The following is a 20,171-nucleotide window of genomic DNA, read 5'->3' on the forward strand; positions in this document are numbered from 1 at the left end:
CTCACACATTTTGGTGAATATGCACACCTTTTTCTTGGATGTACACCCAAAGGTGTAAATAATAGATCATAGGGTAGACTTACGTTGCTTTGGCAGATGTTGCCAAAACGTTTTCCAAAGTGGTTATAATGATTCATATTCTCAACAACATGTATAAAATTTCCCATTGCTTTACATAAACTTGATAGTGTTAGTCTTTTGCAGCTTAGCCATCCTAATGGGTCTATAGTGATAATTTCCCATGGTTTTATTTGCAAATTCCTGATGAGTAAAGATCTTGAATACGTGTTCATATATTTTTGTTGTTGTAGTTGTTGTTCATTTGTTTGTTTTGCCATTTGTTATTTGCATATCGTCTTTTATGAACTGCCTGCCTGTCCTAGTCTTTTCCTATTTTTAAATGGGTCATTTGTCTTGTCTTACTGATTTGTAGCAATTCCTATTATGTTATATATGAGTTCTTTTTCAAAATCTTCTATTACAAACATCGTATTGTAGCTTGTGGGTTACTTTGCACTCTTTTAATTGTGTCTTTTGAAAAAGATAAATTCTTAATTTCAATGAAGCCTAATTTGTTGATTTTTTTCTTTTATGGTTAGTGCTTTTTGTATCCTGTTCATAAATCTTTTTTTACTTCATGGTCCCTAAGAGTTAAAATATAGTAATATTAAACATAATAGTCTCTCATATCCCTGGAATTTTGATAAGTACAAACTTTGCATCATACTGCATATTTATCAGCTACAGAGATCTTATCAATTTTTATTCATATAAATTCAGTCAGATATCGCAGGTATAATATCATTTGTTACTAAATTGAGTACCTTGTATGTTGCTACGGCTTTTCCTTAAGAAAATGTAAAACCCAATACTTAATCAAAAGTGCTAAAACTTGGGTAAATACATTTTGTTATGTATGTTCAAGTATGTAGTAAATAGTTAAAAACTATTTATTTAAAAAAAACAACGTATGCATGGTTAATGTATTACAAAGATTGTGTCATTCAGCATTTGTTACTATAAGATGTTAGTATATATACACACAGAGCACACAAATATACACAGGGAGACAATTTTCTTATAGAATACTGCTTTAAATCCTTTGTGATTTTTTTTTTTTATTTTGAAAGCTTTCTATCCTGGAAATTTAGGACATAGATAAATGTAAAGAGAATATTATAATGAACCCCCACCTGCCCACCAATCACCTTTTATCATTTCTCAACATTCTTCTAATTTGATTCATACTTTCTTACATGCGTAATTTTTTCTAGAGTATTTCAAAGAAAATTCCAGACATCTTATGATGTTATCTGCAAATACTTTGTGAATCTCTAACATTAAACCTTTTATTGTACCATTACCACTATTATATCCAACAAAATTAACAATGATTTCTTAAACTAATACCTAGTTTGTATTCATATATCTCATATATTGCATAGTTGTCTTCTTGTAGTTGATTTGTACACATCAGAATCCAAATAATTTCTCATATTCTATTCTTGAGATTTTTCAGCCTTTTGATCAGAAATTAATAAATTATAAACTTCTGATTTAGTGAAGTTAATGCACGTGAGCATCCCTGATATATGGAGATACATATAATTTCTCTTTTGTTTCTGTTTCTTTTCTCTCAACTGTAAATAATCATATTAAACATGTATGTGTGCACACACATACACACATCACATTAATAGTTTGAAACACAACTCGCAGTGTCATTATTTTATTATTTTTTAAGTTTTTCTTAGGTCACTAAGTAAAATTTGCATATTTGGCAAGTTTGTTTTCCAAGGTGTTTCAGATGGCTCTTGAGTGCCTTTTAACACTTCTATCAAAATTAGGTCCATATAGAAACAAATAGTATTTGTTTTTCTGAAGCTTAGGAGTTCATGATACCAAATTTTGTATTAAAAATTATATGACATTCAAGCTAATATGGGTTTATAATACTGTAAAAGCATAATCAAAATTGAATGACATCATAAATTACAAAGGTTTTCTTGTCATAGCTTCTTTTATATAATGCAAACTTCACATATTGTACTTTAATTCCAGGTTTTGTAGAAATTAGAATAAAGCTCCAGAACTGTGTCTTTTTGTGTTTATGTGTGATTAGTCATATTTGTGGATATTGTACATAAAAACATAAAACAAAATTCATTCTTATGCCTGTTTTTACTTTATTTAACACCAATTTCCCATTTATTCTGAAACTGATTATTCCAATAGGATCTCTAATATGTATTTTTTAGTTTCATATAGAAGAATAAAAAATATAGACGATATTACTTATGTATTAGTTTTAAATCTGATTCTCCCATATACATATTTCTTCTAGTCTTCATATTTTATAATATAACCTTTGTGGTATATTAAGCATAAATTAATAGAAGCATAATCATATAGTAAGTCACAGAAAATAAGTAAAAACTTTTGATATGGAATAATTATTTTATGGTGGATTACATATGACAAACAACTTTCACATATTTCTCACATTTCATCTTCCCAGTTCTGATAAGTAGGTAGGCAGGTACTTCATTCTCTATATTACTTTATTCTATTTATTTATTTAGTGGCAGGGTCTCACTCTGTCACCCAACCTAGAGTGCAGTGGCATGATCGTAGCTCACTGCAACCTCAAACTCCTGGGCTCAAGTGATCCTCCTGCCTCAGCCTCCTGAGTAGCTGGAACTACTATAGGTGCACACTACCGTGACCAATTAATTTTTTAAATTTATTGTAGAGATAGGGTCTCGCTATGTTACTCAGATTGGTCTCGAACTCTTGGACTCAAGGGATCTTCCTGCTTTGGCCTCCCAAAGTGCTAGGATTATAGGAGTGAGCCACCACACCTGGTCTGATCTCTGTATTATGTATGAGCATAGGCCTCAAAGATGTTGAGGTTTTCGCTCAAAGCATCATCACTTACCTCTGGACCTGCACCTGCAGTTTATTTATCACTGTGTAGTTGTTATTCCATTAAACCATTATGATTTTCCTTTCAGTAATCTTAAAATTATATTCTGGTCTTCAGTTTTGATTCTTGGCTAATCAGTTGTATTTTTCTGCTTTAGTCATTGGAAGTCTTTCTGAAATGTTTTCAGAACTTACTTTCTTGAACTGAGCTTTTAGCATTATTAATATCAGCTGAGCAAACAAAGTGATTCGCTTTACTTTAAATAATGAGAGAAAATCCAAGCATGCATTTTATTACACAATAAAAGCAGAAAAGGAGCATACAAAGCATCTCCAGAATCTTTTCTGCCATTGAAATGCATCAAATGTGGTTTTTCTTACATATGTAAGTTAATATAAAATGTTAGTGACATTTTAAACAAGAGGAGTGAAACAAATTAATATACTTAATTCCTAACTGTGCTTAATTTTTGTGGGCATTTTTGTTTTGTTTTACAGTGGCTTTTCATGGCCTACCACTGAAAATCAAGAAGGAACCCCACAGTCCATGTTCAGAACTCGGCTCTGCCTGCAGTCAAGAACAGCCCTTTAAATTCAGCTATGGAGAAAAGTGCCTGTACAATGTCAGGTAAAGCAACCAGTTGTATGTTTGTAACATGGTGGTTCTTATTGAAACAAAAAATCCAAAATAATATAAAATCTCAAGTCATATTGTGTGAGTTACATTCTTATTATGTAACAAGCTAATTAGGTAATGCATTTAGCAGAACTCTGAAGAACCATTTACCATCCAATCACACACTTTTAGATTCATTTTAAAGCAATAATTTTCATCCAAATCATTATTTGCTTTTCTACTGTAGTGGTGATGCATCTTCGGTTTGAAAAAGGGGTCTTATTTGGCACAAGCAGCTTTTGAAAGTTCCCATTAGAATGAATGCATTATGCACTTTAGATAGAGAGATTGTAGGGGAAAAAAAATGAAACATTTGGCAGGTCTAAGCAGTACATTAGTTATCTGACAGGCTTTGCTGATGATCTATAAGATGAGTTCATGGACGAGTGCAATAAAACTAGAATTTCATAAGGCTTAGCAGAAGCTATTATCTATTAAAAAGCCAGTTGTTCTTCTGATGATAATAAAGGGTGGTGTAGTAAAAGTGCATTGTTCATTTGTTAGAAAATTTGATAACATATATGTTCATTAAAAACCCTTCACAGTAAATTGCATGCTGCTACTTTTCATATTGGTCTTTAATAGTATAAAGAAAAAGTTGGCTGTGTCTATTAAGTATTATTACTCTCAATTATAGTAGAAACTTCTTTGAAGAAGTTAGTTGGGAAACTTCTAAAAATGATTACAAATATTTGCACTATTTTATGTTATTATCAATTTAGGTGCATAGTACATTATAATCCAAAGGGGTCTTCTATTTCCTCATGTGTTTACTATACACACTGTTTATATCCAAAGTATATAAGATGCAAGAAACTAAGAATTGTGCCATGGTGGCAGCTTGCCAAGACTTGGATATTCTATTACTATTTTTTCTTACAAACTTATCTTTTATATTTGGTCTTCTAAGAGGTTCATCAGAGCCTAAAATCATGAGCCAGCTCAATTAAAACTCCAAAGCTTTTATAGAAAAGATCTCTTATAGAAGCTAACTATTAAAGTATACTGAGTTCAGTTAAGACAATATTGATCATCTGAGTTTTACTTTATATTTTAGTTTTATTTTTGCATTTTCTCTTTACAAATACTGTGTATCCACAGCACAATTATTTAACATATTGAGGAATTTGTATCATTGAAACTGAGATACAGAATTGTGATTGCATCTCAGCATTGATCAGAGTCGTGTCTGTGAATCATCACTGTTTTATATAACATATCTGCTATCTATAAATTGACAGTGGAGGGATTGCCTGAATATTTTGAGTTTCTTCTTGGGGATCAATAATTCCCACCCTGATATATGGCATATGCAATAATTCTAGTACTTCCATCCTTGTACAAACAGTATAATTTAGTACAACATTTCATGGTAAGTAAAATAATATCATAGGATAGAAAATGCATCATTTTTTCCCTTTATTCATGGAAGTGAGTCAGATGAACCATTTTATAAAGAAGTGGAGTTTTATTCAGAAATATTAGTAAAGAACATAGGTAGAATAAAACCTAAGATTGTTTTTATAAGTACTATTGACTTTGCTTTAAAACAAGAGTAGGCTAATACAGCACATCCTCCTTTACTTCTGTAAATTATTTTTGAATATAGTTCTGTTGTACGATGGTGTAACATAGTAAGTTATTACATGTCAATTCAAAAAGAAATATTTCCTTTTAATGAAAAAATGTATATTGATGAATGTTTCTTTTATTTTAAAAGGAAATACAACATTTTAATCTAGAAATGTCCTGTTGTTCAGAAATTTAAATAAAAGTTGGTTTTTGTAAATTATTTTATAAATTACAAAATTAGGTAAATCACATTTCTGAAAACTTCACGTAGGAACGTGATTTAAATTCATAATATAAAATCAACCATACTCATTTTATTCTTTTGTAATTGTGTTTAGAAGTTAGACTTTAATAGGATTTTATTCTTAATAACATTATTTTGTACTCATTCTTATACTTCAAGAAAGTATAATTTAAATGTATCAGAGACATTTTAATTTACATCATTAATCTTCATTATCCCATGTGAGGAAGTTAATGCCAAGCATCATTTATTTAATATAATAAAATGAAAATAAAGCAAAAGCATTGCCTTCTTAAAATTCTACCACAAATAAAAGCAAGCCAGGAATAGTCTCCATGTTATTAAGCTGGTATTAGTTCTTATTATAAAATCTTAGGGAATATAGAAGAATTATAATGTCAGAATTATGTAATGATTTAAGAAAGATGTATCCAACTTTCTCAAAGAGATATATCAAGAACAGATAGAAATCATACCCCACTGCCTTTGTTGACAGTGATTTTCCCTATACTACATTGTTTGAATATATATTATGTATGTTTTATATTTGTGCCATTACAAGATTGTGTATCAATTATCCTATTTTCTGCTTAAGGGTGTGGTGATTTTGAAGTTTACATGTTCTGGAATTAAAAAGAAAACCACAAAGTTTTGACTTCTTTTTGACCTAAAATATTTTTTCTTTCCTTCGATTGGAAACTTTTGACTTTTAGTTGCTCCAAAGAGACAGATGTTCTCTTTTCTTTTGTTCACTTGGTAGTGCCTATGATCAGAAGCCACAGGTGGGAATGAGGCCCTCCAACCCCCCCACACCATCCAGCACTCCAGTGTCTCCGCTACATCATGCATCTCCAAACTCAACTCACACTCCGAAACCTGACCGGGCCTTCCCAGCTCACCTCCCCCCATCGCAGTCCATACCAGACAGCAGCTACCCCATGGACCACAGGTAATCTGCAGATACCGGTTTCACAGAAAATGTTTTTAGCATTCTTGGAAGAAATTCCTATTACCAATTCTGAAGACCTATAGTAGATTTAAGGTGAGCATGTTAATTTTGCACATCTGTGCAAAATATTTTTAGAAAGAGCTGGCTCTGTCTATACTTATAAATTGTAGGGAAGGTCATTTATAAACATTCCTCTTATAAACATTTAAATTGGTTGCTAAAATGGAAAATTAATCTATCTACTGACATTTGAACATTTCCCTTTTGCTTCGCCTGAATTAAATTGCTTCACTTAAACTTTAAATCAGATCATCCCATTTTTATGAGCATATGTGCGTACTTGTTCTATAAAGTTAGGAGACTAATTTTAGTAGGTGGTTTATGGAATTAGGTTCCTTACCTTATATTGAATGGTTTAGCTGTACATGGTTTTGCAGAATAGAACTTACTTGATTAAAACTATTTACCATCCCTTCCAAGTGATGAATATTTAATGTCAGTAGACACATGACCCTGAACACTGTGAATATATAGTTAAAGAGATAGAGACTGAATGAATTTCACTAAGAAAGGAGCAAGACAAGAATCAGAGCATAGAGCTAGGGAGAATGCTGTGGTGGGTAATTCATGATTCCTAGAGATGAAAAAATTCATATTTAACATAAAATATTGGATGATCTTTAGAGGTCCTGAGATACTACCTTAATATACAACTTAAAACACAGGTTGATTATATACAGCATTCCTCCTTCTTCCCTCTACTTTGTACTTCTGTATAACCAGTGGTGTGCTGGCAAATGTTTAACAGATTGTATGGGAAGAAAACAAAAAGGCCTTAGCTGTAGCATTTGCTGAGTCTGTGATATAAATATTGCCCCCATGGCTGACTAAGCGCTATCTCTGTGACACCCCTGAATGTGGAGTTGGAAATAGATATGCAATAGTGCACTAAGGTATAGTATTTCTGTCATTCAGATACAGTAGACATAAATAATCTCAAGTATATAATTAGTAGTGCAATACAGTAAAATAATTAGGAAGTGATGAGTTTTGAGTTTTTATTGCCTTTGTGTTTTTAATATATTTTTGATTTTTAATTTATATCATTTAATTCTTAATAGTGGCTGTATTTAACAATTGCCTCAAAAAATTCCTGTAAATTTAACACTAAGCCAGTAAAAACTGGTTCTGACACACCATGTAAAAATATCTGAGCCAAAGGAATCTTCTAGATCAGCAGAAGAAAGCAGAAGTTGTGCCACTGGCAACTTTCTGAAAATAAGGAAGCACTCAAATCCGCTTTTTATAGGTTTTTTTCATGAGACTCAATCTCAAATTCAGTGACTTATTTTGCTATAAAGGGATAAGATGAAAGCATTCTTCACAATACTAAGCCGTATTATTTCTACCTTTATTTCCATCACTAAGTCCTCTTGTGCTTTAGTTATTAAATGCTTCCTGGTATCTTTTTCTTCTCACCCTGTGGACTTGAGACTTTGTCAGAGTGTAATGGTATGTGCATCTGTGTAAACAGTTTTGTAAATACAGATGAAAGAATTCTTACTGCAGGGTGGGCCATTAAACAGATGCACATTGTGTAGGGCTAAAAGAGAAAAGGAGTGTGAGCAGAAAAACAAGTTTTCGTCTGTCCACTTCTGGTAACTCTCCAGAGTTCTTGATAACTGAGTCTCTCACTCTTCAAGGAGTGCCAGAATTATAGATGGTGTCGTTTCTTCTGTGAGCTGTTTCTTAGGGAAGGTGACTGCTGAATAAGCAGTGTGCCTGTTTTTAGGTGAGCTAACTTGAAATGCTCTAGCCAAATCCATTTTAGTTTCTCTACTTGAAGTCAAATATTTGAGACTGAGAACAGCCGGCCCGGAACTCCAAGAGGGAAGCTCGGGGTCTTTTCCCACTGACCCCCGACTGAGTTTTGAGGACAGTACCAGCTGGCCAGTCCCAGGAAAATCTCTGAAGCCGTATGTTTCTGAGGAGGATTTCTTAGAGGGCTCTGGCCAACAAATGACAGTCCCTCGGTTATAAATGGCAAATTTGCTCTGGGAACAGATCTTTCCCCCAGAATGCCCCCTCCAGCCCAGGCACCCCACTTCACTCTGGGAATGCTTTGCGGCCAACTGGCCCGCACCCTGCTTCCTCTCCTCAGCCTCACTCCGCTCCTCAGGCCAGCCCTTTGGCACTTTTTCCTTAACCCACTGTGCAGGAGCCCTGTCTCTTTTTCTCAGTGTTTCCACCACTGATACCCTGTTTATCTAAGAGTTCATCAGCACGCTGCCTTTACCCTTTAACTCTCTTCCAGAAGCTTCTTGAATCACTTTCTCTTCACTCTTGGTCAGTGGCTCTTAAGACTGGCAGCAAAAGCATGCAGCTTCTTAGGAATCATGTGTGCTTCATACATATACGTGTTCCCCAGCAAGCACCAACTGGAATCAGGTCGACTCGTAAAAACAAATGGCTTGATTCCTTACAAAGCTTTCAGTACAAGTATTATTAACTTCCTTTTAAGGCTTCACAAGGGAGCCAGTTTCTTATTTTAACTTCAAGTTACAATTTTCTGATTCACTCCTTGACAGTTCTTAATGATAATTTCTGTTTCTTTTTTTGGCTAATGAAATAAGCAAGAGAAGGGAAATGAACGCAGTGCCAGTCAGCCTGTTTTGCAATATCCCGGTTCTATGTTTGTTTTCTGCAGGTGTAGGTGGAATTTCAGTGCTTTCCATGACTGCCAGTGAGGCTAGAGTTAAATCACAGGATGAAGTGTTCTTAGAAATGCTAAAGGAATCGCTTTGCCGTTCTTTAGCTTTTACCTTATTTTCATTTAACATTACTGAAATTAAATGCTAACTTTCCAAATTAAAGTCTTAGGAATGCTTTTAGTGGGGGTGGGAGGTGTAATAGGCTTATATTTGCTCATAGAAATGTTTTATAGGTTATTTTTAAGCACTCCTGGGGCATTTTTAGAGCACTTTTAAATCTTTAATTAATCCACATCTTTGTGGTGGGTCAATGATATTATGGATGAGAAATACAGAACAGAATGATTATGTGATTAGCTAATCGTTACACAGTATAACCAAGAACAACAGAGCATAGGACTTCCTTTCAGCCATCTGCTAAGGCCTCAGGACTTCCTCTTGACCCAACAGCTTGACTTGCCCCAAATCTGTGTACCACATACATGTTATTTTCATCTTTCGATGTCAGCCATATATTTGTGCTTATTTTTATCAACCTGATATTTTGTTTGACGCTATTGGAAGCTAGTATGGTTTGTGTTACTGTTTGACAGTAGAAAAGTGTTTTTTTTGTTGTTTTTTTTTTTTAAACCGGCTTGCATTTAATACCCTATAATATCCAGCTTTATTCTCACTAAAACACAATGTTAATTAGGACGTTGCTGAGGAATTGAAAGTCTGGCCAATTTGATAAAAGTCCTTTCTCTCTTGTTTCCTAGTAACTTATGGTAATGGAAGGAAAACCAGTAGGTACATTTTGGTTGGGTAGGTTTTTTGTTTGTTTGTTAATTAGTTTGATAACAGAATTAAAAGAGGATGCAGTTTGAGATCAGACTGCTTTCCCTTTCATTCTTTTATATAATTATTTGAGACCCTTTTCATATGAAGGTGTGTAAATTATCCAATTGATTTAGAACTATGCATTTTAGCCATTAGAGTATACATATATTTCCTCCAAATAGTGCATTGCTCTTCTGTCTCTACTCAAAGTACACTTTAATTTATGTACTGAAATGGTGCTGCAAGGGACTGGTTAGAAGAGGAACACAAGTTATATCATTAAAGATCATAGTGCTAATGACCCAAGAAAGAGAAATCTCTAGTGTTCATTAAAGATTTATACTTTGGTTCAGGTGGTAACATGTTCATTCGCAAAACAGTGAAAAATCAAGCCAATATTTTAAAGAATGTTCTATGTTACCATTTCATCTGAAACACACTCTCTTGTTCCCTAGATTTCGCCGCCAGCTTTCTGAACCTTGTAATTCCTTTCCTCCTTTGCCGACGATGCCAAGGGAAGGACGTCCTATGTACCAACGCCAGATGTCTGAGCCAAACATCCCCTTCCCACCACAAGGCTTTAAGCAGGAGTACCACGACCCCGTGTATGAACACAACACCATGGTTGGCGGTGCCGCCAGTCAAAGCTTCCCCCCTCCTCTGATGATTAAACAGGAACCCAGAGATTTTGCATATGATTCAGGTAGGCTCATGTTCTGATGGAATTACATCCAAGGCATCTTTTCACCTCCTTTGTCACTTTGGTTAGTGTTGGTATCAGATTGGGTGGCTCTTGGCCAATTTTTTGGTGGGATCTTTCCGATTTTATTCCTTACATGAAACTATCTGTGCATGAAAGGTTGGAATATCAAACTGTTTTGGCATGAGCTGATGGTTTATATAGTGTCCGGAAATAAAACCAATCCAAAGAAAAGTGCACTTTAGAAAATTATGCTTGCTCTTAGTCCAAGGAAGGAGCATTGCAAATTTTTTTCTTGATTCTGTGGGTTTTTTTTTCTATTTTACCATCGCAGTGCTATTTAATAACAATATTTACAGAGAGTAATATTCTTTTGAACTGGATCACTTATTGCTAATAACTCTTTTAAGAAAAATTTATTGGTGCCAAAGATTCCGAGGGTCCATAAATAAGAGCTCTTGCATATTAGAAGAATAGCAAAATATAGATTTATGGTTTATTCATAGAGCCTAGCCTTGTGTCAGTGAACTAGAGAGTAGTACAAAGTAGTATGTCAAAGGGGAGAAAGGGGTTTTCTAAAAGGAAGGGGGGTTTTAAAATTTTTGCCAAATGTGACCATCAACTTTGCCAACATTTGAACCTTGAGTCTTGAGAAGAATTACTTAATCTGTACTGAGTTTTCTCCTGCTATTGTCTGTGAAATCAGGACATCTGCTTTTTACCAATCTCAGATATTTTGGAAAAATGCATGAAATAAAAGCTAATGTTTATAAGAAGGGCACGATGTACCTGCAAAATATTATTACTGACATTATTATAGCTGTGGTCCATAGATAATTGTAGACATGGAAATATTTGAGAACAGCGTCATTTCCTTTTGTCTGGATACAAAGTTATGGTCATCATTTATGAAGGAATAGTTGCTTTCCTAGTAATAACTCTGCTGAGTTTTTATATCCATCTACTTGAATAAAGAAAACTATCTCTAGGTCTTGAGTTTCCGACTCATATAAAATTACCTGCTTTATTATGAATTGCCCTTAAAGCTTGGCAAGAGGGAGCCCTACCACTTACAAGTCTTTCTCTGGTCGTCCTTTGACTGCACCCTTCCTCATTGGGCAAGAAGTCAAAGGACTAAGGGAATTGACCACCTTAGGCATGTTTCAACTTCTAGAAAGGATGCCAGCTTCCCAAGACTCAGGAATTGTCTGCTCCGCTGGCCTTGAGTCCACTTCCATGGCCTGGCCAGGATGCCCCAAGCCCTGTTTTCTGAAGACAGAACACACAGCTCCTGTGTATAGCACTGGATCCATGGGAGTGGCCAAGGGGCAGCACTTTGTGAGGGGATTAGGATGGCCCCCACAGTGTGGCATAATCTTGGGTTCAAGGATAGAAAGAGAGGCAGGAATCGAGGTGGGCTAGGATTTAAAGGTTGGACACTGCCTCTCTCCATACTGTCCTATTCCAGTGCTAATCTTAGAGGTTTCCTCAACTGCTAAGTTTGATCTGATCTGCCAGGTTGTTTGTTTCCATGGTATATTTTCAAAGAAATAGAGGAGAGAGATCACATTTATCAGTTTGTTCAACTGATTTATCATTTAAAAATTTTTAAGATGTGGTATGAGGGCCTTTATGTGGATGATTGCCCCAGGGCCTGTAATTTAGGAACAGTCTTGAAATGTCCCATATTAGTTCCAGTGTAGAACTTTTTATAGCCATCCATTGATGCCCGTAATTAAGAACCTTGCAATATAATGGACTTTATTATAAATAGGATAACTTTCTCTCTGTAAATTCAAATCCTGTTATTTGATATTATCCTTATTTTCCAAACCACATTTTAAGTTGTTGCAGTTTTTTGAATTCATCATATTTCAAAATATGTTGTATGGAAATCATATAAACTAGCCTAAGTAATCATTCCAGTCCTTGTTTAGCCTAGCATTTGAAAGTTTCTTTGTGTGTTCTAGAAGTGTTTTAAATGTATGATAGTAAAAAGAATAACACTGAAATTGATTCTATGATTTATTTCATGCATATCTTCTCCTCATATTTATATTATATATATGGTTATATGTAGCATGATATTAAGGATGCATAACTTTTTTTGAAGATATTTGAACCCAATGGAAAAGATATTTAAAGATTCTAATGAGGATTCTATGAGATTATATAGAAATTGGTGCTGTAAGAGTTAATTGCATTATTTGTGGGCCATATCTAATATGGACTTCAGAGTCAGTCACTGTCTGACTCTCAAAAGTGCAAATTCACTCATAACCTTCAAAAGTAGTCCAACACCCTTTTCTGAAGGTATGGAGAGCATCCCTATTGTAACTGTGTCATACATCTTGTAAATGACTTGTAAAATATTTGTTTAGCATCTTTAAAGCTGTTAATTTTATGTTACTTTCTCTTCTCTAAATTATATTTCAAATTGCCAAAATTGTACCCCACCTTTGAATTCTAATTTTGATGTTGCCAACAGGATACAGTTCTGTTTTGCATGAACAGTAAAATGGTAAAGTGGTATCTTTTGGATATGGTTTAAAAGAAATGTAGTGGAAAAAAAAGAAATGTAATAACAGTATAACCAGGGCCTATGAAAAATTAATCTGTGAGTATCAAAATGTATTTTATTTTACTGGCCACCAAATTGCTGCAATTAAGTTGACACATCTATATTTGTCACACATTGAAATCAGCAAGTATGATCTTTAGATTTTTTTTTATTGTCATTGGTTCTTTCAGCCTTGCTGAGAGTATTTTAAATAATCTTTTATGAAATTAAATGTATTTATCAATGAATCACCGATTCCTTTATTCACCTTTATTCACCGTTGATCTTGAACAAAGAGCACATTGAGAAATATTTTATAGTTGATTTAAAAACAATGCGAAAACTATTTTCTAAGTCAGTTAACTCAACATCTATGATCCAAAGGTTATCCTTTCAGAAGGCCCCTAGAACTCTTTATTTCTTATTTCAATATACCATAAATGTTGTGAAAATGAAAGAAGCCTTGTAAGGGAAAAGGCAGCATGATTGTGCTCTAATACAGCCTGACATTAATTATGACAAGGGAAATTGAAGGTCTATTAGTTATAATTATAATTATAGGAATGCAATTTCAACTGCCGAATATTTAAGATAAAAAATGCAAAATATTATGTTAGTAGAGTAGAAATTTTTATTCAGGAGAGGAGAATAAAAATTGGATCAGAAGACAGTGAAGAGATGAGAAATAGATATTTAAGGCCAATTTGGTGAACCAGTCCTGTGGGATCACAATTATATCTTGATACTAAATTCTAAAATATCCAATACATCTATCATCCTGCTTTCCTTCTCTCCTTATCTTCTTTTCTAGCCTAATAGTTTAGCACAAAGAAGTACAATTTTGTTTTTTTTATTTTTTGTTGTTGGTTGGTTTTCTAAAATTCAATGTGATATTTTTTTCTTTCTTGCCCTTATGGCCAAGTGACCAAATAAAAAGGGTTAAATATGTGTTGAGTGCTTCATTTGGATTGCCTCATGCAGAGTCCCTTATGCAATATCCCATTGTTATAGAGCCATGCTTATTTTCATGCCCATGTATGAAGTTTTGTAAGTTCAGAATACCCAGGGGGGTGAGGCAGATATTTTAGATGTTTATAGCAATATATTTTATTAGAGTTGTATATGTTTGTTGTTTGGTATTTTGCTTTATTTTGTTTCATTTCATTTTATTTTATTTTTTGATATCTTATGGTAGCATTGTTTTAGGGCATATGAAAGTAAAGTTTGACTTAGGAGAATATTGACACATAATTTTTGCATGCTTTGGTGGGGTAATTTTACTCTCTGGAATTTATCCTAAAATATACTGAGAGGTGCACAGTGAATGTTTGAGATAGACAGATAGCAAAATGTTATGAATGTATCATAGGTAAATGGTGAAATAAATTATGGCTTCCTGTAAAAGAAATATTATGCAGCCATTAGAAGTCAGGTTTTTGAAAAATATTTAATGAAATGAGACTACTCAGTTAAAAAAAAATTAAAACATGATTCACACAAAATAAGACCCCATACAGAAACACCCTGATGATATATGGATGGTAATATTATAGATGATTTCTGTTGTGTCTGTAAAGGGTTATGTATTTTTAACAATGCTTATGTACTGCTTTCCAAATCAGACAGGATAAGTATGATTTTAAAAAATATTCACCCATTTAGAGTTGAATAAGACAAGTGTCCAAATTAATCACATCAGTCCTGTAAGTAAAAAGAATGCTAAGTGAAGGATAATATTATAGTCTCCTACATCGCAAGCTTAAATGACTTTCTATTAGTTTGTGTCTAGGACTGCCTTAGATGAGGGAGGCAAAATTTATAATGGTAATTGGTGAGGTTCATGTTCATCTTCCCACAGTACTTGCAATCCCAACATTAATACTGTGTTCCTTTGCATTTTGTCGGGTATTAAAAATCTTAATCCTAGGATTTGGTTGCAGGGGTAATATATTAATAAGATGGTTTAAGCCCTTGAGGCCTTTTCTATTTTTCTAATTAGTTTAAAGATGCTTTCTAGCCATGCTGTTGAGTATTGTAGAGGGCTAAAGAACTTTCTGGGGCAGGAGGAAGGTGGCTGAAATAAGAAAATGAAGGAAAGTGTCTCATATCTTGAGCTTAGGTAGAGGAGAAGACAGAGAGCCTGACATCATGTATTTGCCAAAAAAAATGTTTTTGCATTTTTTAATCATGATTTTTTAGGGCCACTCTTACCACTGCAGATGAGGCCTTCTTTCAGTGTGGAAGCAGGTAACACTTATCGGGTGACAAACATTGTTGGTAGTATTTTAAATTGGGAAATTGACACAAATACATGTTTCATGGAATTCTAAATCTTCATACTCATGAAAGCTCCTGAAACTCACTGAAGTCAAATTCCTTCTCCTCACCCAGGTTTTACAGATAAATAGTTGAGGCTCATGCAAGTTAAGTAACTTACCATCAGTTACACAGGTACATTGTGAAGCAGCATAAAACTAAAATCAAGATTTTCTAATTCTTAGTTTAGTGCACACTTAATTGTTTGTCTTTCTGCATAATTGTTCAAAATAAATAATACTTTAGAATTCGCTGCATATATTATTCTTTTTTCTAATCTAGACTGATTAATTTTGTGTGCTTTTTAAAGGCTCTACATGATCCAGAGAAATAAGAGTATCTGCATTAAGACTTCGGGGGTAATTTCCCTAATTTGGGCTGAGTATATATCATGTTAGATAGCACCCCAATTTTACTCTAATTGTTAGGTGTCCACTGCTGTGAGTAGAAAAATAAAAGCCTCAAATGATATAAAGATTATGATGCCTTTTACTTTATTTTTAAAATATACCATAAACTGTGAAAAATAAAACTTCATAAAATGTGAAAAATTGAGATTATTTGCCAGACACGGTGGTTCAGTCCCATAATCCCAGCATTTTGGGAGGCCAAGGCAGGAGGATCACTTGAGGCCAGGAGTTCCAGACCAGCTGGATGGACAACATAGCCAGCCTCTGTCTCTACATAAAATTAAAAAAAATAATAGCCAGGCATGTTGGCTGTGGGCCTGTAACCTATAGTCCCAGATACTCAGGATGCTGAAGCAGGAGGATGGCTTGAGCCCAGGAGTTGCAGTGAGCTATGATTGCCTTACCACACTCCAGCGTGGGCAGCAGAGTGAGACCCTGTCTCTAAAAAAGAAATAATTTTCTTTTTAAATAATGATTAGTAGAAAAAGTGCCAAATTCATGTCCCATCCTGTCCTAAAATTCTTCGATTACATGAACTTGGTTTGTCTGAGCCTTCTAATTGGACTTCACTCTTTCTTTCTTAATATCCTTGGATAGCTCAGTGGTTTACAACTTAACTTGAGCAGTATTTTTCAAACTTTTGTCAACTTAATCCATTTTTCACAAGTAAGCTTATGAGGGACTGGAGTACCTCAAACAGACGTGAAAGAAAGCTATTTTGGAAGAATAAGGTGCATCTCTTTCTTTCTTCATTTTAAATTCATCCATTCTTCACCCCAGCAACCCCTGCCAAATGCCCCATTTACGTCTTTCTTACCCTAGGGCTTTGACAAAAGCCAGTAGAAAAGCTGGTACATTTAGAGAATGCTTATCTGCCCTCAGCACATAGAAAAATTATGTGCAGGCAGAGAAATGATGAAATAAATACTGAAAAAATATTTACCTCATATTAAATATGTTAAAACTGGAATATGTTTAACTGTCATCCGTCAGAGCTCACAGATATATCTGGTATTCACATAGACCCAAGCTGGCACTTTAATCAAGAGATTTAAATACTCTTGGGTTTCTGAAATGGCAAGAGAGGAAGATTTTTATGTTGTAAATATTATTCAGTGTTTTGCTGAATGTTGGTGGATGCTCATCCTAATCAAATAGTCAGGAAAATGGCGGAGTAATTCCTACTGCTGCCTCTAGTAAGCACTGCTTGGACTTCCTGTTGCAGAGTTTATAATATGGTTTTAAGGTGACAGTTATACGATGAAATCATTGAGTAACAGAACAAGAATGACATGATTATTTTCCACAGCCATATAGAAATATAAAAAATAGTGCTTTATGTGTTTGCAGATGATTTGTAAGAGCCTCAACTGATTTCATTTGCACAAAAGAAAAAAATAATTCAGAAGGCTGAAATTACCCAGTAGTTTATTTCTAAACTGTTACTATTGCAATTTTTACTATCAGGATAGCAATATCTCAGAAATATATTACTTTAAAATTTTTTCTTGGCTGGGTATGGTGGCTTACACCTATAATCCTAGCGCTCCGAGAGGCCAAGGTGGGAGGGGAAAGCTTGAGCTCAGGAGTTCAGAGACCTGCCTGAGCAAGAGTAAGACCCTGTCTCTACTAAAAATAGAAAAAAATTAGCAAGGCTTGGTGGTGTATGCCTGTAGTTCCAGCTACTCGGGAGACTGAGGCAGAAGGATTGCTTGAGCCCAGGAGTTCGGGGTTGCTGTGAGCTAGGCTGACAGCCACAGCATTCTAGCTCTGGCAACAGAGTGAGACTCTGTCTCAAAAAAAAAAAAAAAAAAAATTCTTATTATTTATTTACAAGAGGAGATATATGTTCTAGGACAATTGATCTCACGTGTATTTTCTAATAAATTTTTCTTACCTCTTTTCTGAACAATCGGCACACATGTAAACAACTGAAAATATTGTGCAGGAAGCAAGGAATGTAGTGATTACAAAGGAAGCTGTTGAAAGATGCTAGTTAGAATCAAATGAAGCACAGATGGTAGAAAGTAAAGGTAACTGAAACTTATTTTGAATATCCCAGGCCTGCCCTAAATTAGAAAGTTTCATTATTTCCAAAATGGAAGGCCCCACAATGATCAATAATTTCTTCCTCTTGAACATTCAGATGTCCCTTACAATTCAGTTTTTTTAGATTAAAGAAATTATTTTTCATATTTTAGTCATTTTTTAAATTATATCACAGTTGGGACTCTAATTAGATAGCTAAAGGGAGGAAGAAGGTGGGATAGTATTTATCTACTTATAGTCCCTTAAAAAGTATGGAAGAGTCACCAAGTTCTGGCTACTAAGTCTCCTCTTTTGAGCAACCACAACAGTCTTATCTTGAGTCCTGCCTCTATCTTATATAAATAAAGGGGAAAGCCTAAAATTATGGAAACCACAGTATTTAGAACTCTTAACACCTAAAAAAATTATTTCAGCATAGATACTGAGCATACTTCTCAAACCAATCTATTATGAATTTTATATCTGGCTCCTAATAATTATAAACTTGTATTCCAGGTATTATGGTTGTCAGACTTCAAACATATTGATTAAACAAACGTATGTAACATATTAAAAATTTTTTAAATATGAGATATTACATTTGAAAATATTCAGGTTCATTTTATCATCTTTTATTTATATATTTTTGAACCACTTGAAAGAGTAATTCCTAAAAGAATGCTGAATATTTTTTAAAGCCTTGGAAAAAATATGTTAAGTTAGGAAGTAATAATTCAACATATGTTCATTTTTCAGTTATTTTGCTGTGTTCTATATTTTTTTCTGGATGGTGAGATATATAGATCATCTCTTCACCTGCTTGTGTCAAATTTGAGCTCTAAAATATGGCCATAAATTTATTTATTTTTTGCCATTTTAATTGCCAGATTTTATAAATTGGGAGTTAAATATGAAATTGTCATAAAGTCATAGTAGACAATTCTTCAACGGTCTAAAATCAAAGACTGGGCAATTTTTATGTTTCTCCTCTACTCTTCTTCTGCAGGCATGATAATGGTCCTATATCAGTCATTTAGAGATACACAGGGACTGTTGACTGTAAATTTTTCCCCACATAGTTTCACATCACTGGAAGAAAGAAGTGTTTTCTTTCCTCTGGAGTCAAGGACCAAGTTACAGATGGCTGATAAAACATATTATATATTTAACACTATTCAGTATAGGACTGACTCTTCATAAATCATTTCAGTAATTGCTCATAAATTGCTTTTTTTCCCTCTAAAACTCTAGATGTTTTTAAGTATTGCCATCTCTAGTATAATATCCAGTGTAGTGATGATTATGGTTTCATGTAATTTGGCCTTTTGTACCTGATACGTAACACACCCAAAGGCCAACCATTGGCCCTATTCTATTACACAGCATCATTTACTTATAGCTACATTTTCTCCTGGAACATGGCAGCTCATTTTCCCCCTCCTAATTCTAGAACTGTTGCTTAAAGAAATTCAGGTGGAGAATCACTTGGGAACTTTAAAGAATGAGCTATTGATCCTTTAGAAAATGTTAACATCCTATCTGTTTCTCTAACATTTAAAGATAATTTTCTTTTACTCAGCCAGTGATTTGTGGACTAGTAGATCACTTAATCTCTGATTTTTTGGTGCTTCAGTTGTGAATAGTGACAGTGATGTCTTCCTAATTGATGTTGTTATTCTAATAGCGGATAATAGAGGTCATGGATTACCCTTACAATTTGACTTTGCTTTTTATTGCTTAGCATGTCTCGTATGGGTTTTCCTCATTCATTTCTGAGTTAAAATTGCAAATCTGCCAAACCAGTACTCTGGTCCACTATATCAGTTTTTCTAAGAAATACTTAAATATGCCCTAAATCTACAGTTACAGTAAGTGGCATTGGCTAGTGATTTGATTTGAGAATTGAGACTAGTGTCTGGATTTACTCTTTATGCATTACCACAGGTCAAATGGACAGGGATTGCATTTTAAGTCACTAATGGAAGGCTGAACGCTGTCTTAAACCAATCATATCAGTTTTACCCATGACTGATTGATCCCTAGGGGCAGAGCCCTGTAAGCATTTCTCTTACATGAATGGACGCTATAGAGCCTAAAGTTTCATTCATAAAATGGAGACTGAAAGGAAACACACACACACACACACACACACACACACACACACACACACACACACACACACACTGGCTCTCTGGAATGTCCATTTATACAGAGCTGAAGGGTGTAGTGTTCCATCAGCTGCTGCTTTTGCCAGTTGACTG

General features: G+C 34.3%; 1 protein-coding gene across 5 annotated transcripts in view; it reads left to right on the forward strand.

The window, feature by feature from the left end:
* The window catches only part of ETV1 (ETS variant transcription factor 1), an 89,083-nt gene that overhangs the window by 44,298 nt on the left and 24,614 nt on the right, over window positions 1-20,171 (forward strand). For all 5 annotated transcript variants that reach the window (XM_076006404.1, XM_076006403.1, XM_076006402.1 and 2 more), the window contains 3 exons: window positions 3,424-3,553; window positions 6,178-6,366; window positions 10,352-10,599. In XM_076006404.1, coding sequence (XP_075862519.1) covers window positions 3,424-3,553; window positions 6,178-6,366; window positions 10,352-10,599 — 567 coding nt within the window. The remainder of the gene's footprint in view (window positions 1-3,423; window positions 3,554-6,177; window positions 6,367-10,351; window positions 10,600-20,171) is intronic.

This window comes from Microcebus murinus, chromosome 9, assembly GCF_040939455.1.
Source record: "Microcebus murinus isolate Inina chromosome 9, M.murinus_Inina_mat1.0, whole genome shotgun sequence".
Lineage (NCBI taxonomy): Eukaryota > Metazoa > Chordata > Mammalia > Primates > Cheirogaleidae > Microcebus > Microcebus murinus.